The following is a 27143-nucleotide window of genomic DNA, read 5'->3' as shown; positions in this document are numbered from 1 at the left end:
CTTTACAGAAAAATCCGGGTCCGAGCCCCCATGTGCGTCGCTAGTGGCGACAGTGGCAAAGAGAAACTCCCTAAGAGCAAGAGGAAGAAACCTTGAGAGGAACCAAGACTCAAAAGGGGAACCCATCCTCCTCTGGTCGACACTGAATAGCAAAGGGGCTCATGTCGCACATTTTTTATTTTTATTTGATGCTCATAATATTTTTGTGGTTTTATGTACCAAACATGGTCATAATTCAGTAATTCACAGGTTTTTTTTGCCTGACTTGAAACACAAAACATGAATGAGTGGAGCTAAACTGCTGTAGGCTGAATAGGCAGATATATGCAAATGACTTGGCTGACATCACAGAAAGAATGAATTCAGAATGGGCTGTTTTGGACATCTTTGGACTGGGTAGTGAACAGTACACTTTGAAGCTTGAACAGTGTTTACATGTTGCTTCAAACTGATTTATTTAAAATAATGAGGAAATTTGGTTTTCCATGATATGGGCCCATGATATTATGCAGAAATTAAAAAAAAATCTGTGGAATCTGCCTTTAAAATGCAGCAGTCCTTCTTATAGTTTTTATTGATGTGAAGGTTTATAATATTTACGATGGGTGATACTGTGGTCTTATTTCCTTTTGTGATTTTTATAAAAGGTCAACAGAAGAATAGCTACATTAGCCTCATACAGAAGGGCATTTCAGGAAAGGATGTTGCTCTTTCTTTAAATGCGACCTGAATCAATTTTGCTCTCAAACGACTTTCAGCTGAAATATTTATGAGCCAAAAACTAAAAGGCTCCTTTAGTGCGCTGAATGAGCGAGAATTGAATTTAACAGGCCGTGCGCACGTCCTGTCTGGCTTGTCCCGCAGACGCATTTAGCGTTGTTGACTCGTCTCTGCACTTAGACAGTCCTGCCCAAAGTCAAAGCAGACAACATGGTTTGATTGTAGTCTGGAAACACCAAGAGGTTGACCTTAGTTGTTGTGTCAGATGGTAAAACGCGGTGAAAAAGAAGCTAACGTTGACTCAGACAGAGGCAAAAAAGTGTAATGCTCAAGATGTCTTGTTAAAGGAATAGTTCAGTGAAATGTTCCCATCTACACAACTATCCCAAATATAGTCAGTCAGCCAAGACGTGTCTGAAGTTTGCTTTCTTTATAGCCTCTAATGGAGCTGCAAGGCTTATAGCTAACAAGTAATGGAAGCTTATACCCCATCAAAAAGCATCTTACAAACTACGTGCTTAAATCATTGTGTATATGCATCAAGTGTTGTTTAATAACATTAAATAGACTTGCTTATGCGGTAATGCCAGGAGAACATTACCTGCCTGACTACATTGTGCCAAAAGTTTGGTGGAGGAGGAATAATGCTATGGGGTTGTTTTTCAGGGGTTGGCCTAGACTCCTTAGTTCCAGTAAAGGGAAATCTTAATGCTTCAGTAGACCAAGACATTTTGGACAATTCTATGCTTCCAACGTTGTGGGGAACAGTTTGGGGAAGAACCTTTTCTGTTCCAGTAGTATGACTGAGCCCCAGTGCACAGAGCAAGGTCCATAAAGGCCTGGCTGGGTGAGTTTGGTGTGGAAGAACTTAACTGGCCCTCACAGAGCCCTGACCTCAACCCCATCGAACATCTTTGGGCTTAACTAGAACATTCTCTTCTGAATGAATGGACAAAAGTTCCCACAGACACACTCTAAAATCTTGGAGAAAGCTTCCCAGAAGAGTGGCACCAACTTCATATTAATGCCTATGGATTTAGAATGGTATGTCATAAAAGCCCCTGTAGGTGTAATGTGTACATGTCCCAACACTTTTGTCCATATAGTATAAGTACAGGTATGGTCCATTGCGTCAGAGACGCGTTGTGAATCACTCAAACCGCCTTCAGAGGTGGTCAACATCGCATATGACCAGATAACAATTATATTTTGAACGCTAGAGTATCCCAGTGTGTCACTGACAGCAAGAAGGATCAGCTGCATCATCACAGCAGGGATGAAAACAGGTGTATAGCTTAGCTCCTTATCTCCTCTCCTGTTTGTTTAGCAGTTATTTTAGCCGTCCACCGAATCCATAACTTGTAAACGAACAAGCACTCCTGGTACGTTTTGTTGTATGTAGTATACATTATTTGGCTTAAGCTTTAAGGAAAGGAACTGTTTGCTGAGCTAGAAAGGAAAATGTTTTAAGACTGAATGTTCACTACATTATTATAAACCTCAGTGTTTAAAACCACATAAAACACTCAAACCTGCTTTGTGCTGTTTTACAGGAGAAGCCATTAACAAAGTCACTGCAGAGAGGAGAGGATCCGCAGTTTGACCAAGTAAGTGTGTGACTGAGCCAGCTGTCTACCACCTCTCTCTCTCTCTCTCTCTCTCTCTCTCTCTCTCTCTCTCTCGCTCTATGTGTCTATCTATCTCTTGGCCTGTCTCTCTCTCTCACACATTTTCCTAGAAATCTCTAAATGTCAGTGCAGACGGGAACCGTTCAGACTGACCTGCTGAGCCAAAGATTAATCAGCCTTTGTGCATTATTGAAATGCGTATAGATCTGTCTGGCCTACTTGCAGACACATTAACAATGGGAGTGATGTGGAAAGCCAAATGATACAGAAAGCCACCTGTATATTACAGTGTACATTTAGAACATCCTCAGGCTGTAGTGTCAGGTTTCCTACATCAGGCAGTTTGTGATCAGTATTATTTGTTTCCTAGAGAACAGTCCTCTCAGACTTTAGCTTCTTTATTCATCATGAGATCATCCTGATTATTTAAGTGTTTAGGCTGAACATATGCTGGTCAAACAGAGATCATTATAACATTCTATGGCAAAACATATCTTGAAATGTACTGAAGAGGAATATTGTGTGAGTACAGGGGATGGACGTACAGGCTTATTGAGGCTCACAGTGCAGTGTTTGTGTGGTCACTGGTCTTTCAGCTGCAGCTCACAGAGAGAGGATTCTTCTCTCAGAGTTTAGTACTGAATGAAGGGATCAGTCTGTTTTCGGTAAACCATAAACCTTCTCTTCTCTTCTCTTCTCTTCTCTTCTCTTCTCTTCTCTTCTCTTCTCTTCTCTTCTCTTCTCTTCTCTGCTCTGCTCTGCTCTTCTCTTCTCCTCTTCTCTTCTCTTCTTTTCTCTCCTCTTCTCTTGTCTTCTCTCCTTCTCTCCTCTTCTCTTCTCTTCTCTCCCCGTCTCTTCTCTTCTCTCATTTTCTCTCCTCTTCTCTTCTCTTCTTCTCTTCTCTTCTCTCCTCTTCTCTTCTCTTCTCTTCTCTCTCTTCTCTTCTCTTCTCTTCTCTCCTCTTCTCTTCTCTTCTCTCCTCGTCTCTCCTCTTCTCTTCTCTTGTCTTCTTCTCTTCTCTCCTCTTCTCTTCTCTTCTCTTCTCTTCTCTCCTCTTCTCTTCTCTTCTCTTCTCTTCTCTATAAGGGCATTTAAAGGTTAATTATTGCACAATTTTAGAAATAGTGTTATAGACATGTATCACATATCCAAAATTGATGTGAGTTCTGCTGTGTTAGCCATACCCATTGCTAGAACACAACCATACAGCCTCTATAGACAAACATTGACAGTAGAATGGGTCATACTGAGGAGTCATGGACTATCATAGGAATGCCCCACCAGTAATTAATTGTAAGTGCTTTTATTGGGAAGTAGAAACATCCAGGAGCAACATCTTTAAGTACTGTTATTGGGAAGTGGAAACATATAGAAGCAACAACAGTTCATCTGCAAAGTGGTTGGCCTCACAAGCTCACTAAGTGCTGAAGCAGCTCTCATTATTGAGTCCCAAACTGTATCTGGAAGTAGCATCAGCAAAAAAAAGAAGGTCATCAGGTGTTTCATGGATTGTGCTTCCATGGCTGAGCAGCAGCAGCACACAAGCCTAAGATCACCATGTGCAATGCCAAGGGCCGTCTGGAGTGGTGTAAAGCACGCCACCATTGGACTAGAGTGATGAATCATGCTTCGTTTTCTAGCGGTCTGATAGATGACTCTGGTTTGGCGAATGCAGGAGAATGCTCCCTTATTGCAATGCCAACTGTAAAGGTTGGTGGAAGAGGAATAATGGGCTGGGGCTGTTTTTATGGGTGGGCCGGCCAACATAATGGATATATAACTTTCAAACCCACTATGTCTCACTGTCATAACGCTGCAACACCCTTCACTATAAACCTTGCATCCACTCACTACAGGTACAGCAAATGCTCAATGAAGACAACATAACTGAGTTAAATTCAGACAGCTGAGATGAACAAAGATGAGGAAAAACAGCACAGCAAACTTAAAAACCTAAATCTAACCATTGTGGGCTAGTGTATACAGCCATAGCGGGCATGAAAAATGTATATGGACCATTTGTGTCTTATCTTTGATGATTTGAATGCATTGAAATAGATGTGTGCTTTAATATTTTGACACAGTATGTTCTAATTTTTGTAGTAAAAGAGCATTTTAAGTACCAAGTACTGACGACAACATTTTTCAAATTTGTTTTTGGCTTTTGGAAATAGGAAGAAAAGTATATACTCAACTCTATTGGGATGGCGTCTCATTTTTACAGGTACCCCAGATACATCTTTTCACTACAATTGGATCTTCAAATTCAAACACTGGCGTACTGATAAGGATTAGTTACAGTGGTTTGTAAGTGGTGATTGGAGGGCTGCGAAAATAAGGCAGAGCTTGGCATTGGTCTGATGGACCATACATACTTCACACATTCAGGAAAGAGGTGGCGAGTGTAATTATTTGATTGGCCATAATACAATGACAGCACTGACGGACAACAAGCGAAATTTCATTATCTTAAGAAGTGCAGTTTAGTAAGAGCTCTTTCCCCTTTTTAAGTGGGCCTGAGATCAGTCTGGGTAGGCCCATGCCTTCCCTGGCCTACGTGTGGTTATGCCCCTGCTTTGGGCCCCTTAGTTCAAGTGAAGGGAAAGCTAAATCTACAGCATACTTCCAACTTTGTGTAACAGTTTGGGAGAGCTCCTGTTTCAGCATTATAATGCCCCAGTGAACAAGCAAGCTTCATAACAAAATGGTTTGCAGAGTTTGGTATGGAAGAACTTGACTGACCTACACAGAGCACTGACCTCAAACCAGTCCAACGCCTTTGGGATGAACTGGAATGCCACTGCAAGCCAAATATGATCGTCCACATCAGCACCCGACCTCACTAATGCTCTTGTGGCCAACTGAAAGCGAATCCCTGCTGCCACGATCCAAAATTTAAGCCTTCTTAGAAGAGTGGAAGCTGTTATAGCAGAGAAAGGGGTGGGGGTCAAACCCTGTGTTGTTGCCAATGGTTTTGGAATGAGATGTCCAGCAACCACATATGGATGTGATGTTGGGTGTCCACATACTTTTGTCATGTCAAGTAGTTAATTTCAGGAATTTCCCAAACAAACAGGAATAAGTGAACTGTACTGTTGAACATGTATGTTTTTGTTTTGCAGTTGATCAGCACTATGAGTTCTCTGGCGGAGTACTGTCTGCCCTCTATCCTCCGCACACTGTTTGACTGGTACAAGAGGCAGAACGGAGAGGAGGACGAGTCCCACGAGTACAGACCACGCTCTAACACAAAGTCCAAAAAGTCAGTCTCTCTCTCTCTCTCTCTCTCTCTCTCTCTCTCTCTCTCTCTCTCTCTCTCTCTTTCTCTTGAAGATTTGTTGTCTTTTAGCAGTTCAAACGTTTGGATTCACTCGTCATATTAATAATTGTATAATAAATTTGTACAGTGTAGACTAGAATACTATTAGCTACACACTAGAAGACATTTTAAGATGTTTTATTCAATATTTAAAGTCTTTTGGTAACATCTAGAAGTTATTAATGATAAATCATTTGTAGTATTTATTTGTGTCGAAATTTGATCACCACTTTTCATATACAAGGTGTGCTGGAGGTTAATTTCACTCTACCTTCATTCTCAATGTTATATAGCTTTCTCGGTCATTATGGGCTCTTTTTATAGCTCTGTTCATTATTCTGGAAACATCTAACGTTTCATAAGTTTTTCCAGCTTTATACTAATTTGTTTAAACCTATTAAGTTGTATCAGCACTGTATATAATCATTGTAAACATTTATCTGCAAGAAATCTTGTTTTATATGAATGGAAACAGTGATTCCAAGACATGTTCAAAGTAAAGTGAAAGTTTAGCAGAAGCCCCCAGTGTATTTTGTCAGCTGAGACATGTTTGGTGTCGAATTTTGCTTCCTTAGTTTTACACTGGAGCTGTGAGGCTAATGTAGCTAATAAGTAATAGAAGATTGTATCCCACCAATTAGCGGTGTGCAAACTGGAGGCCTAAACCATCCAACACTTTCATCAAAATGTGTTGAGTTGTTTAGTAATGTCTGATAGACTTGCTTCTGAATGAAAAATCCTGGCAAAAACCAGAACTGAAATTGAAGATGCACTTGGCAGAAACCCAAAACCTTTTTCTGTTTCATTATTGCATTTGAAGAAAATCTACAAGGTAAAAAAGAAAATGAATTTTGTTAAATATTTTACATAGTGAATATTAAAATCATATCAAATAAATTGATGTGACAATAAACAAAAAATCGTTCACATAAAATAAACATACTAAAATTATTGCAGTGTGTAGGCTAAAAATATGGCACGGAATTCAACAGAAAATGTTTGATCATCCACGGCAATGAATTGCATTATTGTTACGTTGTTTGTTTTTTTAAATCATTTTAACGGTCGCAGGAACTCTGCTTTCTGCTTCTGTTGTTTTGCTGCATTCTGCATATTGAGCAGGATGTTATGTTTTCGAGTGGTTTCACACCTGGGGAAGATATTGAGTGTTGTATCCCCTCCTGATGCTCGACATGAACAGTGATCTTTATTAAACACTCGTCTGATGTTCCTTGTAGAAACTGAAAAATAGTTACACACAACTGACATTTTCACTTTTGATCTGCTGCTGCTCCAGCTGTTGGAACGCATCTGCTCTGACTGGCATGGGAGAGTGAAGGAACAAACTGTGTTTTTTATCATTGTTTTCTCATTTCCATTACTGTTAAAATGATAAATAAAGTCTGAGATTTTGAGATTCTTTGTTGTAGTCCTATCTATTTTGTTTTTGTTTTTTTTTTCCGACCAGTTATTTTAACCTTTCTTTCTCTTTCTCCAACACTGACATTTTTCAGTGGCCGAAAATTCTTTACTGGCGTGTGTCATTTTTGACACTGTATGAGATATTGTTATCATAAAATGGATGAAATTTAGGCTTCAAATCGGCTGCTACTGCTACATTAGACTCATAACTCCAGTGCAAAAAGTAAAGAAATTTTGGCACCAAACATGTCATGGCTGATTGCATTTGAGGTAAAGGGAAAATTGACATGTTTTTCACTGTGCTATTGCTTGAACCTCGGTAACCACTGAGGTCTATTAACTTGTGCCCAGAAATAGACTGTTATGATGCTGAATTCCATTTGGGAGTGTATTTGGGTGGCTGTATTTTCTCTTCAGTGGACTGTATGACAGTCCTTCTAACAAAAACTATCACTGGCAGAACAGCAATGCAGTCGCACCATTACATATTTCGCCTCCTTGCTCCGCTGGACGAATTGACTCAACAGTGCCAAAATAGCCCAGTGACATCAGGCGTGCAGCCCAGGACTGAGTCACTGAGCTCAGGCTCTGAGAGCGAAGCCGTGTTTCATCACTGCTAAATAATATTTTAATCTGTGATTGAGGATGAAAGTGAGGGTGAACATAGCTCACGTAATCTCTTCATCTCTCTCTCAGTGATGAACAGCAGAGGGATTATTTACTGGAGAGGAGAGATCTGGCCATCGACTTCATCTTCTCACTCGTACTCATAGAAGTTCTCAAACAGGTACTGTAATATATGGACATTTTAGCTGTGGTTCTCTGTTCCCTCATTAACATTGTGCTATAAAGGGGGGGAACAGCTTAGTTTGCTAAAATGTCATAAAAACACATAATTCACTCAATGAATTTGAACATGTTCATCATCAGCCTGTGTCAATATTCACCTGTCACAAATCAATATTAGTCTCTTGAGCAAGGAAGTTGGCTTGTTATTCATAGATGTAGACATGGTCGTAATGTTTAGAAAGGGCAGTTGGGGCGAGGTCCAGGGAAAACATGACTAAGCTACACATTTAATTTTTGGTCCCTGATTGCAGTGTACAGTTCCCATTTATAGTTTGTGCTGAATATTGAACAGCAGAAAATGTGTTAGGGTCTTTGTTTTTAACTGTACAGAGCTGCTGTTTCTTTTACAGTCAGCTTGACAGCCCTGTTAACATTAGCTAATGTTCTACTGTCCGTTGCTTCATAACTAAGACTTGCAATGTAATTTGGATGATATTCAGCTGAAAATCGTTCCATTTTACAGTTCATGCACTAAAGCTGGCTTTACAAAGTGAAACTTTCCTGCAACTAGTTGCTTGTTGGAAGTTGCCTGCAACATAATTTTCTTTTCCTTGACAGTAACAAGAAACAATTTAGAAATAGTTGCATGCAACACATTCAATTTCTCCATCAGATAGCCAAATTAGCAGCTTCCCTCTTCCCACTTGATGCCTCTCTCATTCTGCTCTAGAAGCACTAGAAGTTCATCGGCGGCCGCAGCTTTGTCTCCCCTGCTGTAGTAAATTTCATCATTTTTCAATTCCAGATGAATTGAGCTCTGGGTAAAATTAGGGGGCATCATGAGAATATACAGCAGGCTAAAGAAGAGTAAACAGGGACACAAGCAGCCTTTTAAACAGCTATTAGCATTAGTTGGCTAGTTAACACAGCTGGTTACAGGGATGTTAGCTTCTTGAAACTCACGTTTGTTGTTCAGGAAACTCACAAAATGAAAAACTAGTCAGACGAGGGGATCTCCTTTTAAACGACCCCATAAACAGTTTTTTATTTACTAGTCTATTGACCTGTTGAAAGTATGCCGTTTGATGTCATCATGCATTATTGGTGTTTTGATTGGACGAAACTTGCAACTGTTGCAGCTGAGTTTCAAATGGATTGCAGGATACTTTACATTATAAAACTCAACTGAAATTTAGTTTTATGTAAGTTTCAAGCAACTAAAGATGCTTAAAAGAAAAATGCCTGACGTAAACGATAGGGATCCGTTTCTGGTCACAGACACTGATTTTGCATATTGTTTTAACACTATCAAGCTAACATACACAAATGTCCGCCAGTTTGTACTACTGACTACTGACGGTTGGATTTCACTGTGCCATGATTCGCTGGTCAGACAATTATCAGTTATACAGATCTTTCACAGATTAGATCACAGCCGTAACATCAATATCAAAGGCATATTGTAATTGTCTATGAATTGTTTCTCATTTATAGCTCATGTGAACAGGTAGAATGTCTGTTAGAAGTGCAGATAAACTAAACTTTCATAAATATCACATTTGTGTCTGTAAGTAGAAGAGGAGATATTCTGTTATGATTTGAATTTGATGTCACATGTCAAAATGTTAAAAACATGGAAAAAAGTCGAAGGTGTAGACTCAAACCTGTTAATGCAGAATGTAAATGTAGTATATTCTGCAATAAACTATGTAATTACACAATTATATTTTTAATAGCATAGTAAATGACAATAATAACTCTGAGAATGTGTTTGTGGATCCACAATTCAGTTCCACACTCATATTTACTGAAGATGCATATTAGTTTAAGAGACGTTACTGAGTGATTACTGAATAATACATCTATGGAAATTACTGAATAGTAGATTCTTTAATCATTAACTGTTGCCACCTTGCTGTTGTTTAAAATGTCCTTGGGTTTTATACAAAGAGCAGCAAAAAAACTGAAATAAAATACAGAAAAAATAATGTAAATACGGTATGTGAATGTTCTCATGGATGTGCACCAGAGTATGTCATTCACAATGTAATATGCATGCAATACACAGGGTCATTTTTATATGACTTTAGATACATTATCTAGTGATATGGATTTGCTCACATACAATGTTTTAATTTAAGGCTAAACTGCAAATTACAAGCAGTTATTTGCTTTCAGTTTGTAGGTTTTTGCTCAATAGCTAGAAAGTTTTGCCTAATAGCTTTTTTCAGGAAGCTCACTGAGATGATGCTTGATTATAGCACAGTATAAAAGTAAATCTCTATCCCTCTCTCTCTCTCTCTCTCTCTCTCTCTCTCTCTCTCTCTCTCTCTCTCTCTGCTTGACCAGATGCCTCTCCACCCAGTCCTCGACACTTTGGTCCAGGAAGTCATTAACTTGGCTTTTAAGCACTTTAAATACAAAGAAGGGTAAAAATCATATATTTTTTTTTAAATAGATATAATATTTTATATTAGATACAGTTTCCTTTATTCCTCTTGCCCCTGTCTGCATTTCTATTCACTGTCTATTGTCTGTGTTTTGTTGTTGTTCTTCTAGGTACCACGGTCCCAACACTGCAAACATGCACATTGTGGCAGATCTCTATGCAGAAGTCATAGGAGTCTTAGCGCAGGCAAAGTAAGTATATCTTCATCTTTAACACAGAAATCCAGATTTTGAAACATTTCTGCGTAATTAAATGGTTAAATTGTGAACAAAGTCATTCAGATTGGTTTGATATGAAATGCTCTGTTCTTGAAACACTTACAGAGTCAGAATTGTGCACAGTGGTGGTGATAGGAACCAGACGTCTGAAATTTTCGATGACTGTTAAAGCTCCGTCACAGAAAGCTGTTACATGAAATGGTTGTGAATACACTGCTTGATGTCTGAGACATTGTTTTAGCATATTTTTAGAAAGTTATGGCCTAAAGCATATTTTTGAAATTAATTTATGGTGGAGATGTACATACAGGGTTTTGTAGGACAAAATAGTGCCCAAAGGAAATGTTGTTTTTTTTTCTATTTTTTCTGATTCACCTCTATTTTACCATCATCAAAATGACTTATAAAACTCAGAAGATGTTCAGGTTCACAATGGCTATATTTGTGTTGTAGACATCGTGGCCCCTGTTTCTTATCAATCACCACCAATGTAAAGAAATCCAAGCTGATAATATTACCTACAAATTTCACATCAAATCACTCTTTGTTTACATCTCACCAATTAAATTATGCAGAAATACTTTACAGAAATTGCAAAATCTGTTGAATTCCCCTTTAAATTCAATTTCAATTTTCTCTAATCCTAAACACTCCTTCTAACCCTAATCTTATCCTCAACCCAAAACTCATTGAAAATCTTTAATCCTAACCCTAAAACTCTTCATAATCAATTACATTAACAATCAGAGCATTTGTAGACAAGTTAGTAAGGACCATAAAACAGAATGGGACACTAATTTTCCTCCTCACAATAAAACAATGTCCTGTCCAACACTACAGTCCACTTCACAAGCTCTACATAAACACCCATACGTGCAGGTCATCACCTCTAGATAGTTGGATTATTTATATGGACTTAATGAACAGAAGGAACTTTTCTACAAAGGCTTTGCTGCTAAAAGCAGCTTTTCTAGCTAATGTGTCCAGCTGAGTAGTCAGTGAGTCTCTTATTTGGGGTTAAGCCCCCTCTCCTCCATACTAGGACTGGAAATTGGCCTCTGTTTGTTTTAGTTTCTGAATCTTAGCAGCAGGGCATGAACTCTTGACGTAGAGGTCCGGATGGTTAGCATTTAGCTTACGCACACTTCATTCCACTACACAGTCTGCGGCTCTCCAAAACGTCTGTTGCCCTGCAGTTGCCATAGAACTCTCTCTCTGTGTATGTCTGCTTTATTTCCTATGGGTTTTGGACACCTTGGGAAGCCGCCTGTTCGCTGTCAGGTTTGGCAGGTTCTGTAAGTGTCAAAAGGCCTCATCCTGCTGAACTGTGAACCTGCAGGGAATGGATATAGTACGATACCAAGAAGCAGTACCATAAGTAGTATTATTGTTATTTTTATTCTATCTATCTATCTATACACACACACACACACACACACACACACACACATATATATATATATATATATATATATATATATATATATATATATATATATATATATATATATTTATTTATTGACAACATCACAGCAACGACAACAGCATGGAGTCTTCTCTTATAATATCTATGGCGAGAATGGAGATCCCAGAGCAAGCGATCTAAGATCCCTCCTCAATACAGAATCTCTCCAGATCCTTCAGTATCCTCTCTTTAGGATGCTCCTCTTCAGCTCAGCCCACAGGACTTTAGTTGGGCTGGGGGGCAGCCATGTCAAAAGCTTGATTCTGTGGTCATTGAACCATTTTAGTGTAGATTTGGATGCATATTTTGGATCATTTTGGATTAAGGTGGATGACACAGTTTTAGCTTTTTACAAATTCTTAAATTTCATGATGCCAAGGTTCCCAGGACATCTGGAGAAAAAACAGACCTAAATCATCACAGATCCTCCACCATGCTTAACAGTGGTGATGAAGTTCTTTTCTACATAACCGTCCTTCTTTTTACACGAAACCTATGTTGACTGTTAGTTACCAAAAGGCTCTAATTTTAATATTAAGTAAAATAATATCTTTATTTATAGAGTACTTTTCGTACTGGTGGCAGCTTAAAGTGCTTTACAGACAGGTGATGTTTTACAGTAGTAGACAAGACAATGACAGATCAGGCTAAAAAGATATTTTTTGTCTCATCTGACCATAGAACCCAATTCCAGTTCCAATAGTGTCCAAATGAAAAGAGGTGAAAGAAAATGCTTTCTTCTGGCAGGCCTTCCAAATAGTTTGTTGGCATGGAGGTCGTGTCTAATTGTAGTGGTGACCCCTAAATGCTGCATCCAAGATTCTGTAAATCTCCAAACACGATCCTTGGAAAGATTTATGCCTTCCTAACTGTCCTCTGTGGGTATAAACATGCATCCTCTTCAAGGCAAGTTCACTACAGCTCTGGTTGTTTTAAATTTCTTAATTTTTGACCTAACAGTGGATATGGACATTTTCAGACATGTTAGCCGTTGGCTGATTTATGAAGCTCAACACTGTTTTGTCTCAGTTCATTTGTGTGTTCTCTAATTTTGCTCATGTTTGATGAGTGACTAAGGGTGACTAATTTGGCCTCTGTGTCACCACATATTTATAGTAAAACAGGAAATCATAGATGACTGCATATGTTTGATAAACCACGTACATTTGTTTTTAGGAGTGCCAATAATTCTGACATAGGTCAACGATATTTAGTTTTTGATAAAGGTTTTTGTTTCCTTGAATGAATTTGTCTCATATTTCCTGTAAGGTTGAGCTAATTAACCATAAAGATGTTTTTTTTTTGTTTGTTTGTTTTTTTACTTTTTTTTTACTCTATACTAAGAGTGTCAATAATTAGTTGGGTGCTGGCTTGTGTAAAAGTTTACCTTCCACATAAGATCAATCAGAATTTAATGTTATTCTCAATCAGAATTGAATTTTATTTATTTAATGCAATTTTTTCCCCAAATCAATCCTTAGAATCTTACTTATGAGTGTATAAGGAGTTGTTAAGCCTCTCTATGGATGCGGATATGGAGAAACACATTTATCCTCCTGTGTACACTGTAAAAAAGTTCAGTTTACTCTGTTATATGGACATAAATGATTGCCTTGAGTAATGTGCCTTGCTGTGACTAATTTGTACAAATAATTTCAAGACAGACAAGTGAACTTGATTAACTCAATCATTCAAATCTCTCATCATATCGTTCTGGTATAGAGGGCAATCACTGAAGACATGAAACTGATTCTCTCGCTTTGTTACGCCTTCAGGTTCCCTGCAGTGAAGAAGAAGTTTCTGAGTGAGCTGAAGGAGCTCCGTCAGAAGGAGCAGAACCCATACGTGGTCCAGAGCACCATCAGCCTCATCATGGGCCTCAAGTTCTTCAGGGTGAAGATGTACCCTGTTGAAGATTTCGAGGCTTCGTTTCAGTTCATGCAGGTATGGAGTGACAGAGGTGTGACCGGGTTGGATCTTAACCAACAGGATGCTGTTCAGGTTTCCTGGTTTGAGTTTCCTGGTTGTGCAACATTTAACATGTATGGAAGAACAGTACTTTTATTGTTTCAGCTGGATGTAATGAGAATGACATCATGGTTGGGAAAATATATATGTATATATATATATATATATATATATATATATATCTGTGGCAACTTCACAGAAGAAAGAACAAACTCTTGTTAAAGACAAGGCACCAGCTAATATGAAAGTGTCAAACACAGCATAGCAAAACTTCTGATTTTGAATACTAAACAAATCAGTTTACAATTGTTTGTTTGGCCTGCAGAATTTGTTATGTACGTCATACAGCTTCAGCAGGCTGCATGCTGGCTTTTCATCTCAAAATAATAAAGACAATAACATATGAGGTGTCAGTAATGTTTTCCTTTAATAAATTACACGTATGTAGTGATCAATTATATATATCACTTCAGATCATCCTATTTTACTGTATAAATAGAGGTAAACAGATACCATTTTACTAAAGTCACTAGGGCTCTTATTTTGAAATGCATGGGAGGAGAAGCTGTTCATAACAGTAGCCGAAAAACTCATACAAATCTGACAGAAAATATATCACAAGTGTGACAAACTTTAACAAACTGTAAATACAGACATAAGATGCCATCAAAAAAAGATCTTCTTATCTTATAAATTAACTTCTTTTTTACTGTGCTTTAGGCTGATTCTGACAGGAGTAAACTTGAGGGGATTTCAAGCCATATTTGATAGCTCATGCATGTCATTTACAATTCACAGTTAGCTGACTTGAACAGGATAAAAGAGGTTATTTGATCAAATCTGAACCTAATACCTGTCGTATTGAAGCAAACGTTAGTGCTAAAAACGTATCTTCCAGGTATAAATGTGAACCGGTCATGGTAGTAGAATTTTTAACCAGGTTTCATGCCTGAAGAGGATAAAGGGAATAAAGTGAATATATGATGATCTCAGCTGTTTTGAGACATTTGGACCTGTATATTTCATTAAAAATTTAAATATAGTCTTTCAGCAAACCTCTTCACCACATACACACACACTTTGTCTAAGCCATTTATCCTTCCAGGTCACTGGGGTGCTGGAGCCTATCCCTGCGGTCATTGGGTGGAAGGCAGGCCGCCAGTCCATCACAGGGCAACCTCTTAACCAGCGGTCAAATCAAATGAAAATGTAGCTTAGGTTGTCAGCTTCACAAGGCATGTTTCAGATTTAACAGTGGTGATTGGTCAGCAAAAATATACCAGTTTATATCAATTATTATTGCTAAGCACTACTGGCCAGGTCATTGTGTATTGTTCTTTGGTCCAGCTTTGTCCATCTCATGCTCAGATCTAAAGGGCTGTTTTTTCTTCAGATTCTCGAGCCATTTTTGAATTTTGTTGGGGTGACATTAGAATCTAATAATACACAATAAATTGTCAGTTCCTCTTTAGATTCTGTCATCTTTGAATCTGTTGAAGATGACAAATCATCGACATTAATAGCCCTATAAGTATGTAAATACATATTTAATTACATAATTACTCATTTTCATTTGATTTACATTCTGTATTGACTTCTTGGCTGAATTAGGGGACAAAATACAAAATACAAAATACTCTTTGACGATGGGCAAAAGTCTGACTAAATTGGACTGGCCAGTATCAAATATGACATTTTTAAATATGTCAGACATTTAGTGGGTACTTTTCTATTTGCGTTTTGGTTTATTAATTAAAAAGATTGGAATATTGAATGAGCAGTCTTTTTAGACAGTTCAGTGACAAAAGTGGGTGGCCTAGGCCTACTGCGGCTGCTCGTATGGCCACAACTGCTTTTAGTAGTTTATATCATGTGTAAAGCTGTGGGCTTCATGTTCTTATTGAGCTCATGCAGTGATGCAGTATGCAGTGCATACTCCTCTGTATAGATTCCAGCATGTTTGTGTGGACGCTCGCTGTGCATTTCACACCCATGTTCTCTGTTACAGGAGTGCGCGCAGTATTTCTTGGAAGTGAAAGACAAAGACATCAAGCATGCACTGGCCGGCCTCTTCGTGGAGATTTTAGTGCCCGTAGCAGCGGTGAGGACGTGAAGGGTTTGATGGTGCCCAACAAATTCTGACCTGTCCTGCTAATTGGTCACTAGGAGATGTTCAGTGTTTGTTTGATTTATATTCATTAGAACACAGCTGAGGAAATGATGTGCACATAACAGAGCATATGTGTACATTCACTGACTGGCCACTTTAGAAACCCCTCCTTTGCAAACGTCTCTCACAGTCTTGTTTGTCTCTTGCATATATATGATTGTTTGAGGCCGACATCTAGTCTGTAAACAGACTCCTTCAATAATACAGACAGAGACAGACTTTATTGTTTTACTGAATGAGTCATGGTCCTACTGTTTTGGTGCTAATATAACACTGGAAATTGCATAGAGGTACTAGTGCTAAATTAGCGTTATCACAGTGTTTGTAACTGGTACAAGGGCTACTTATAAGAGTAAAATTCTGGCCTACATATAGCCTTACTAAGCTAAGATAGTGTGCTCCTGAAGAGACACTATCTTGCAACTTTTTAGTGTTTTCCCTGCTCCCAACACCCCTGGTCCAACTAATCAGCTCTCGTTAACACTGAGAAAGATGCCAAAGTCTTTTAGTTAAACAGACAACATGAAGAGTTAGTCGGCTGATACTAAGCATGACAAAATTATGTTGAGTTTTATGCGGTCATCCAGTGCCTGATGGCCTTGACAGTAAGAGATAACAAACTGGTCTAATAGCCCACCTTTATCTTAGTTAATTAACTAAGGTAGTAAAAGATGGTTTAGTCGTCAGCAGGCATGTTTGGTGGGTCCCATAACCAAATTACATGACAAGTGGGTCAAATTCTGCTCATATATTGCTTGTTGTACAAAACACATGTAGGCTAGTGTGAATGTTGCCCATTACATGTTCTCGAACAGCCTAAAATGAAAACTGTTTGCTGACAAAAACATATTTCTTGGTTATGTCATGGCTGCTAACAACATTTTTTACTGTTTTCTCTTAGCTGGCTTAAAGTCCAGAGTATCTAAAGTGTCTCAGCAGTTTGAGAGGCACTCAAGCTTTAATCTTCTTCAGTTTTAAACACCAGTGAAGCGGCTCAGTGCACTAGATTGTGCGGTTACGTTATGAATTCAGGCCATGCGAGTTTACAATTTACCCAGGGGGAGGTGTTTGAATGTTAAATACAATGAGAACTTAGAAAAGAAGACAGTCACCATGTGTGAGGGCACTCATCTTATTAGGAAATTCACATTTTATTCAAGGAAATAAAATGGGACCCCCCAATTTCTCTTATGGGGGTCTCTTTACTCTTATAGGAAGTCCAGTACCCTAATGTTAAACACAGTGCTGCAGTTAGCTTTAGCCCTGTGGCAAGCTAAAACTAGCTTCATTCTCTCTGTTTTGCTGGCAGGCTGTGAAGAACGAGGTAAATGTCCCTTGTCTGAGGAACTTTGTGGAAAGCTTATATGATACAACGCTGGACCTGTCGACTCGAAAGAAACACTCTCTGGTCAGACACTTGCTTTATAACCCTTTATAACCCCCACTATTGCCATTTTAAACATTTTCAATGTGTGAAGTTCATTTTTTTTTAAAGTGCATTGAAGTAACGGTAACGCTTTATTACATAGGGAGCTCATAACACATGCATAACTGCCTTATAAATCCCATTACTTGGGAATGATGCTTCATAACAGTGTTATAAATGTCTGTCATTGTAGTTTAAGGCCCCTTATGTCAATACAGCATCATTCCCTTCCTAAAACATCTCCTGTGTCATCTTGTGGCTGATGTCATTCATCGTAAATACTCAACTCTGGCTTTATAAAAATGTTATTCAATGCTTATGCATGTGTTATGAAGTCCATATGTATGTAGCCTTCAAATAAATCAATTTACTCCATTCAAATGTCTGCATATGCTAATAAATAAAACATACGGGCACAATTAGTTTTCAGGAGTGAACTGAAAGAGAAGCGTTTGTTGATTATACTTCATGTAGAGATCACATGCACTTTTAAATCAAGTGAATTCAGTTCATCACTTTTATCAGTGTAGCTGCCAAATAATTCACTTCCAGTCTTTTCTTGTATTCAGAATCAGTGAAGGGTTTTCAGGATTAACAGACTTTCTCCCTTTCAAGTCCGGTTTAGAAGCTTGGCAGGCAAAACGCAGCAGTGTTGGAGCACTGATCTCTGAGTGTTTGTGTGCTCAGGCTCTGTACCCGCTGGTGACGTGTTTGCTGTGTGTCAGCCAGAAGCAGCTCTTCCTCAACAGATGGCACGTCTTCCTCAGTAACTGCCTCTCCAACCTGAAGGTACAGTGATGGTGCACTTACACTGTTTTAGCCTTTAAATCATCACAGGCGGTTCACTGAGTATGTTCACTTAGGTTCAATGTCAACATGAGTCAGAAATCAAAACATATTTAACTTTCCTGCCATGACCTTCAGTTCTGAGAAAAAGCCACGTAAACTCATTTATGGATTTTTCTCCCGAATTGGTTCAAAGTCAGAGTTCAGAACACATTTCGGATCTTTCGGATCACATTTTACCTGATCTTGGACTTTAGACTAAAATCATTTTGCTTTGAGTGAGCCTAAATCTTAATTATGTTTATTTTATTATGATAAATTAATGAACATTCCATTTTGTCCATTCCAAAACAATCACAGCACTACTGAGACTTTACCAAACGTTTCGGTAGTGACAATTTTAGCTAATTTTGAGCAGAACTCAAAAACACTATCATAGTGACAATTCCTAATGTTCCACACTGATTTTCAGACTTTGGGACACATTTACTTTAAAACAATGGGATCTAACTGCTCACCGTGTGGCCATGAGGGACAGGGATGCAGTCTCACTTCCTGCTCTAAAATGCAGGGTTGTGGCTAAAATAAGGCTCCGCCTATAGACTAACCTCTGTTTCGGTAGTGACATGAAAACATAGGACATCATTTTTTTAACATTTTTTTTTTTTTATTTAACTCATGATAAATTAAAATATTTCAACTTCACTTTAAAAGAAATGAAAAAGATGTTAAAAAATATTTATAAAAGTATGCTATAAACAATGAGTTTGAATATATTTAGCTTATTTATCTCTATGAATGCCTTGAGTTTAAATAGATCATAACATAATCCTTGTAAATATCTAAGGTCTGAATACTTCATCATTTTTTTAATCTTTTTTTTTTTTACTGTGTCACTGTAGTTTAACGTTAGAATGAACAGTCCTGGTCAAATTGCATTTTTTTGTTAATATGTTAAAATCAGCAAATAAACAGTAATTGTGTATTAAAATGTGCAGAAGTTTGTTCTCTGTAGAAAATGTATTCACTTGTTTTTGCTTAGAAAATTAACAAAACACCCAAACTTTTGCATACGACTGAATAAATAAACAGTTTATTGTGATTTGATGAGTGTGAGCATCTTAGCAATTATTATGTTATTAGTTTATTGTATTAGATGATATGTTAAGCTATTTGTCTGGGCAGGAAGCGTTTGTTAAAAAAAGACAACACAAAACTAATATAGAAATATTTACTAATAAGAAAATAAACAATCAATTGTGACTGTTCTGTGTATTTTTGTGTTAATTTAACCATTTTCAAAGCTCTCCTGGAGTAAGTTCAGTGTTTACAGCTACCATCCAGTACCTATTTTATCTAATCAGCACCTCATTAAATTAAATCAGGCACTGCAATTGAACAGATCCATACGGTGGCTGCAGTAAACCGAGGAGTCAGGAACCAAAACAGTGTTGTTCTAGTGTTCTTGTGTTCTTCTAGTCTTCTAACCTGCATATTTGCACAGTTCTATAATTCTGATGATGAGTTATCTGGGAGGGTTTATAGGTTAGCGGGGTGTTTTCTCTAGATGATTGGTGGGGGTGGCGTGCGGGGGAGGTAAAACATGATATTATTGGCTAATATTACTTTCCCAGTCCACTGCTGCTCAATGACATAATCGAAAATCAGATGTTTTAGGGATGGGGAAAAAGGAATATTTTGATGGAATATTGTGGGAAAACATTTTGTCTTTTGTTAATATGACTACAGACATGAACTAACATGGTTGATTTCATGATTTCAGGTTGACTTTAATAGATTAGACTAAGTTTAACATTCATATTGTCGCCATTGGAAACCCTAAAAAACATGGAAAAATAAAAAGCAAGATTTTTCAAGCAATTTTGAACCATTTCTGTTGGTCCATTCATCATGAAATTTTAATACAAGGCGAAGGGTAGCAGGAGCTTTTAAATTATGCCATAAAGTAAAAACCGACAGAAAAGGAGATGCTGTTTCATGACAGTATATCAATATCATATCTGCATTGCAGAGTAAGGACCCGAAAATGGCCCGAGTAGCGCTGGAGTCTCTGTACCGCCTGCTGTGGGTCTACATGATCCGCATCAAGTGTGAAAGCAACACTGCGACACAGGGGTGAGTATGTTCTTGCATGCTGTGGTCTTATTGTAGTCTCCTCTGCCACGTACTGCAGTTTTAAAACCATGAGGAAAAGTCTCAGTCCCCCAGAGAGCAGGGCAGGGGCCGACCCACAGGAAGCGGCTTTTACGTCAGCGGGGCAGCCCCATGAATGCCATCTTTCTTGGTGGACTTTGGGCGGGCTTGAGCAGTGAAATACAAGAGTACCACCCAGAGCCTTCACCGTGTTACACTGAAGAAGAAAAAACTAATCAGGGAGCTGTTTGAGCTTCTTAACCAGCTACTTAGAAACTTAAAATATACTGAATTACAAGTCTGTATGTCTTCACTCTGCTGGATTTGATTGAATGGAAAGTTTAGAAGAGACAGAGGGAAATAAAAGAGAGAGAAATATGACTGTGAGAGATAGGAATAGGACAAAGAGATAGAGAAAGACAAAGAAAAAGAAATGAGGGAGAGATAGGAGCGAGTAGGAGCCTGTTTACACCTTGCATTGTGTTTTCTGGATCATATCTGGATAAACTTTGGCCCAATCCCATTTCACCCCCTGCCCCTACCACTTAGCCCGTACCACTCTATTTTGTGCGTTCAGGCCTAGGGGGTAGGGTGTCCCAATTTTTGTTGAGATAGAGGGGTCGGCGAAGTGTTAGGGCTACATGGCCCTCCAGACGGGGGTTTTTCAGAGACATACACCAAACAGAGTGTTATGAGTAAAAAGAGAAAAACTGGCAAGATGGCTGCGCGAGCGACCAAAGAAACCCACAAATGTGAGAATTTTCTCTGTTAAAATTACAGTAACCATTGTGTTGTATTAGTTTAATGTCATTTCAATGTATTATGATCTTTTTCTTCATAACAAAAATGAAAAATCTCTAATAGTATGCTAATGTCTCGATAGCTAGCTAACAGCTAACCTTCTCGTTCAGCCAACCTTCCCATTCCACCATAAATGGTGCAGCATTTACATTCTGGCATGGCAGGGCACAGAACTGCTGCACTATTTAAGGTGGAACGGGAAAATTCGAACAAGGAGCTGGCGAATAGCTGACTTCAGCTTCATATCACTGAAAAATTAGGGATGGGTGATAATAAATAATTGTTGAAGCCCCTCTTTAAAGGCAAATGACCGCCTAAATGTAACTAAAGCCCAGCAGTGAGGTTGCTGAACTTTACCCTCCTCTGCTATCACTGCAGACTGGCAGGGTGGCCTACAGAGCAGCGCTAGTAGCCTGTTAATGAAATAATGTTCTTTTTTTATTTGCAACCTAGTTCCAAGGGGAAAGATGACACTCCAAAACAAGGGCTAGGGGTAAAAAATACGAACTGGGATTGGACCTTTGACTGGATTCCATTGACACTTTTTACTAAAATACATCGCTAGTGTGGCCATATGAGATCTGATTATACTTTTCCCAGGTAAAAAGCATGTCAGCACATATGTCCTTTTCGTTTTACCTCTGTTTACTCTTTTCCTCATTACAATACAAGTCGACAAGCTTGGCTTGGACCAAGCCAACGGCCCAGAGCGCACAAAGGCTCTTGGTTTGGGGCTGACTCCAGCCTCGCATGTCCTCCATCTTCACTATCTTGTTTATACTCTCACCTGCTAGTCAGCACCCTGCAGACACATTTCCACTCATGCAGCTGTATCCAGATAATGAAAACACATTTTGTTTACCTTTGTGTCAAAGGGGACCTATTATGCTTTTCCAGTTTTTCCCTTTCCTTTTGTGTGTTATAGATTTTTGTGCATGTAACTGGTCTGCAAAGTTACAAAGATCAATGTTCACTCCAGGGGAGTAACTCTCTCCCACAGAACCCACTTTCTCACCTTTCCTTTGTTACAAGATTACGCAATCTCATAACACAATCCTTATTGCCCACCTACTGGCAAGCTTGGCATGCCCTCAATACACAATGCACAGCAGCTACTGGAGGCTGGAAACAGTTTGTTCTGACTTTCAGGATCAGAATTAGGCTCAAACTGATACAGCAGAACCACTCTGGTGATTGACCATTCAGAGCAGAGTGGGCGAGCTGACCAATCAGAGCTCACTGGGCTCATCGGAAGGTGGGGCTTAAAGACACAGGAGCTCTAAACATTGAAGCATATAAATCTATTCTAGCAGACCCTAAAAATAAAATTTTGAACACTGAAAATGAGCATAATAGGTCCTCTCTAAATGTGGTCAAGACAAACCTCTGACCACCTCAGAATGTGGTTTCAGCTAAAGAGAGAGAGAGAGAGAGAGAGAGAGAGAGAGAGAGAAAGAGAGAGAGAGAAATAAGAAAGGGAGAGACATAAGAAAGAGAAATGAGAAAGAAAGAGAGAGAGTGAGAGAGAAATAAGAAAGACAGAGGTGGGGGAGATGTGGGAGGAAGGGTCCTCTGGAAATTGCAGGCTTGGCCAACTTAGCCACAAACACAGCCTTATTTGGCAGCGGGATTGGATGCAAACAATGAATGGTGTTTTTTTTGGAAGGACACAACAGGCCAAAGGTCAGGAAACAGCATTAACTTTGTGAAAACAAACTTTTTTTTGTTCAAAAGATAATGGAGGGTAATATGTTGTAATAATTACATTAATATAATTATTTTAATAAGTGGGATATAAGTAGGATATAAAAGTCTGTAGCTACAGTGAACAATTACTTGATTTTTATTTAAGTCCTGCACTGAAATACTCTGAGTTTACTTGACTTCTGAAATCTAAACATGTATACGTAAAAAATATACACATCACATGAATAAAACATATCACATCAGTTCAAAAAGTAGGTTATTGAATTGAAAAGAAAGTAAGTAAATTGAAGGAATTTGTGTTGATTTAATATATTTTTGTGTAAAATTATGTACACATAAGAATGAAGTATGTAATTCGGTGTGCTGATCTCACAGAGTTTAATCTGTTCAGATTCAGTTGATTCAAACATTCAGATGCTCCTGATGGACTGAACTGAATCAGAAGTGTTAAATTAAGAGTTTAATAAAGCAATAAGCCACAAGAGGCAGTGCTTTACAGTGAACCCCCTGGCCTGTTAGCTATCTGATCTCTAATTGTTGAGAAAATAAGTTTAAAAAAAAAGGTTCTTATGTACACACTGAAAAAAGATGGTTCTTCAATGGTTCTTTAGTAAAGACAGTTGTTCTATATAGAACACTCAGACAACTCTTTGCCTGATCAAAGAGTTCTTTACATCAGGAAAAGGTTCTTAAGAATGTGCTGTAGATGGTTCTATATAAAACCGTTTTTAAAAGGGTTCTATACAGCACCAAAAAGGGTTCTTCTGTTGTTACATCAAGCTTTTATATAAAAGGCATCGTTAAAGAACCGTATACAGTAGCTTCTCTGACACAGCAAAGAACATTTTAAGCATCTTAAGCTAAACCTGATGTTAAGCTAAACCTGACTGAATAGTGCTAAAGGAGATGGTTCTCGGCCACGTTGAGTGACGACGCCCTCCAAGATAGTCAAAAGTCTGGCTTGTGAGACTGAGCAGAGACTGATGTGGGCCTAGTTTACATCACTGCATGACCGAGTTTATTTTGTTTTCCAATGTAGCAGGTCATAAAGTTAGCAGGTCGAGCAGTTGCTATGATAGCTTAAGTGCTGTTCGTCCCTCACATAGACACTGTACACTTCATAAGCCCAAACAGAGGTGTCAGAAAGGGGTCAGGCCAAGCATTAATTAACCTTAAAATAAACCTCTCCTGAAATTAAAGTCGAGAGAGCTGAAATAGGACAAGCTGATAATGTAATGAAGTGCCGTTTATAGCACGTTTATCTGTGTCAGTGTGCTTTGACCTGTTGGAGCTAGATTAAATTCCTTCGGCGCATTATTGATTAGTCTCATGAAATAATTTGTTTTTCCTTTCAATCCTCAGCCGCCTGAACAACATCGTCACCACCCTGTTCCCCAAGGGGTCCCGCAGCGTGGTGCCTAGAGACATGCCTCTTAATATCTTTGTCAAAATCATTCAGTTTATTGCACAGGTGAGCAAAGACGTTTTCTGAAAGCCGGGAATATAAACCTTGTTTGTGCTTCCATGTTCTTAGGCCTCTTACTTGTTCTAAAGTAAAATCTGCACTTTTTGGGGGAAAAACTACATTTTTTAGATGTGAGGAACAGCCAGATTTACCTACAATGTCAAAATGTTCATGCTTTCATGACCCAGTGGGCTGTTGGTCCCCACAAAATGCTAACTACACCCATAAAAATACATATACACATTACCCCCACAGATTAGATCGTATATGCAAATAATATGCCACATCGCTCTATAATTAATTTACAAGCCCATGTTCTACTTTTTCTTGCTTTTTTCCCCCCCAGAGGTCCATTTAGAAAGTTTTTCTGGTTTTCAGTACCAAAAATGGCCATCTTTTATTTTTACATGGCCTCTCTTTATCTCTTAGAATTAAACAGGCTATTTTTGTTACTGTGCCTTTAAGACTGATATATGTAAATGAGTTCTGTTCTGATTGGCTGCACTGCATTGTCGCTTCATTCAAAAAGCTGTTCAGGCTGAAACACTCCTTACAACCTCAGCATGAATGGGTGGGGCTTAACGTCTGTGCTATGTGTGAATGTGTAGGTTTCACATCACAAAAACAGTCAGTGCAAAATTCAGCTTAGTTTCCTTTGTATGACCTGGAGAGTGAATGTCACGTTAGGTTTTCCATGATATGTCCTTATTTAACAATAATCATGGCAAAGTGCGAATTTTGATGTCACAGTGCTGTCAATCATCCTCTACTGCCCTTTTCTCTGTGTTCCCTTCACCAAAACAGGAAAGACTTGATTTTGCCATGAAAGAAGTCATTTTCGACCTGCTGTGTGTTGGAAAACCTGCAAAAGCCTTTAGTCTTAATCCAGAGGTACGTGAATTATAATGTTATAGCATGAATAAGCGCTTGTATTTCACCGGTTACTGTTTTTTGCTCTGTACTCTACAGATATGGTAGCTACTGCAGTCCACGGGCATGTGCAAAAGTTTGGCCGCCCCAGGTCGAATGACATGTTTTTTTGAAAATAGGTACACATCCTCTACAGAGAACACACTTCAGCACAGTTTAACCCACATTTACTGTTTATTTGCTGAATTTAACATATTGAGGAAAAAATTAAATGGCCTGTACAAATTTATGGCAAATTTATGTCTATTTTATGGTCAGTTTTTTCCAACATGTTAAATTTAGCAAAAAAAGAGAAATTGTGCCCTAAAATTATCAGAAATAATGCCATAATTAGGTGCGTTCTCTGTAGAGGATGTGTTAAATAATTTTCGCTTAGAAAATCAACAAAGCATGAAATTTGGCTAAGGGTGTTCAGAATTGTATTGTATTGCATTTTGCGTCGTAAATTGATTCATTCAGCTGATGGAATGTTTATTTGATGTGTAATGTTTTTATTTGTGCATTAGAGGATGAATATCGGTCTCCGAGCATTCCTGGTTATAGCTGATAAGCTGCAGCAGAAGGACGGAGAGCCGCCCATGCCGAACACTGGAGCCACTCTGCCCTCAGGAAACACGCTGCGTGTCAAAAAAACCTACCTGAGCAAAACCCTCACTGAGGAAGAGGCCAAAGTTATAGGTGAAAACATCAAAGCACGAGGCAGATTTAGTTTACTGTTTATTCATTGTTGATGCATAACTGTTCTTGTTTAAGGATAACAACAGCCACAATGACAAAACAAGTAATATGCTAATTAACCTTTCTAAACAAGTCATAATTAAGTTAAAATTCAAAAATGCCTAAATAGAATCTTCAGTAGAAGATTCTGAGGTAGCCTATCAATTCTGAGGAAGTAAATCTGTAAGGACAGTTTGATATATTGAAATTTATGGCCACCATTAGCCAATCAGCTTTCAGCAGGCTTTTGAAAGGCTTAATATTGACCCATTATTATGAAACTTGAATGGTATCTCTATGTATGTACTTTCTAACAACCAGTGAAGTTTCAAAAGATTTGGCCACTGGGGGCGCTATTCGTGAAAATCGAGTATTTATTACACATGACGTACAATCGTTAACTGTTTGAGAACAACCCTTTTCGAACTAGTCTCTGGGTTTTGATCCTAATGCTTCGAAATCAACCTAGAAATACTCTGTGGCCTCTCTAGATAAATAATCATCAAAAATGATTGACTTTTTTATTCAGCATGATCTCACTCTGTCAATTAATCTTTCTGCTCATCAGTCATTGGTCCAATCATTGGTCCAACCATTAGGGGGTGCTTTAGCGCTCAAAAACACTAAAAATCATTAAAAATGCTGCTACAATCTTATTATGAAGTTTACAGACAAACGTTTGGTGGTAACTCAGTTCACTGACCTGAATAACTTTGTGATTACTTGTTATGTCAGGAATTGGACCGCTTGTCTGGTATTTTGTCTAATCACAATAACAGCAGAGCCATTTTTGGTGTTATACTGAAACATTTTTAAAAGGTTCTTCAAAGAACCGTATACAGTAGTTTCTCTGACACAGCAAAGAACCTTTAAATCATGTAAAGAAACATTTAAACATTCAAATGGTCATTTCATTTGTCATGATTCTTCCTTTATATATTGTTTTTTAATGAATACCTGTTGTTTATGTTTAAGGAACCATTAAAAAAATGTATGTGTAGAGCAACCA

At 38.4% G+C, this 27143-nt stretch overlaps 1 protein-coding gene across 7 annotated transcripts in view; it reads left to right on the top strand.

Annotated features, from left to right (window-relative positions):
* Positions 1 to 27143, top strand: part of frya (furry homolog a (Drosophila)) — a 158226-nt gene that overhangs the window by 49586 nt on the left and 81497 nt on the right. For all 7 annotated transcript variants that reach the window (XR_005007006.1, XM_036565238.1, XM_036565208.1 and 4 more), the window contains exons 3-15: positions 2274 to 2327; positions 5471 to 5610; positions 7786 to 7876; positions 10228 to 10307; positions 10438 to 10518; positions 13786 to 13954; positions 15987 to 16079; positions 17458 to 17556; positions 18262 to 18363; positions 20393 to 20496; positions 24385 to 24493; positions 25292 to 25378; positions 25924 to 26095. Coding sequence is in view for 6 of the 7 variants with exons in the window: in XM_036565238.1 (XP_036421131.1) it covers positions 2274 to 2327; positions 5471 to 5610; positions 7786 to 7876; positions 10228 to 10307; positions 10438 to 10518; positions 13786 to 13954; positions 15987 to 16079; positions 17458 to 17556; positions 18262 to 18363; positions 20393 to 20496; positions 24385 to 24493; positions 25292 to 25378; positions 25924 to 26095 (1381 nt within the window). In the remaining variant the exon portion in view is untranslated. The remainder of the gene's footprint in view (positions 1 to 2273; positions 2328 to 5470; positions 5611 to 7785; positions 7877 to 10227; positions 10308 to 10437; positions 10519 to 13785; positions 13955 to 15986; positions 16080 to 17457; positions 17557 to 18261; positions 18364 to 20392; positions 20497 to 24384; positions 24494 to 25291; positions 25379 to 25923; positions 26096 to 27143) is intronic.

The sequence above is a fragment of the Colossoma macropomum genome, unplaced genomic scaffold, assembly GCF_904425465.1.
Source record: "Colossoma macropomum unplaced genomic scaffold, Colossoma_macropomum, whole genome shotgun sequence".
NCBI classification, from domain to species: Eukaryota; Metazoa; Chordata; class Actinopteri; order Characiformes; family Serrasalmidae; genus Colossoma; species Colossoma macropomum.
This window is presented reverse-complemented; position numbering and strand designations above follow the sequence as displayed.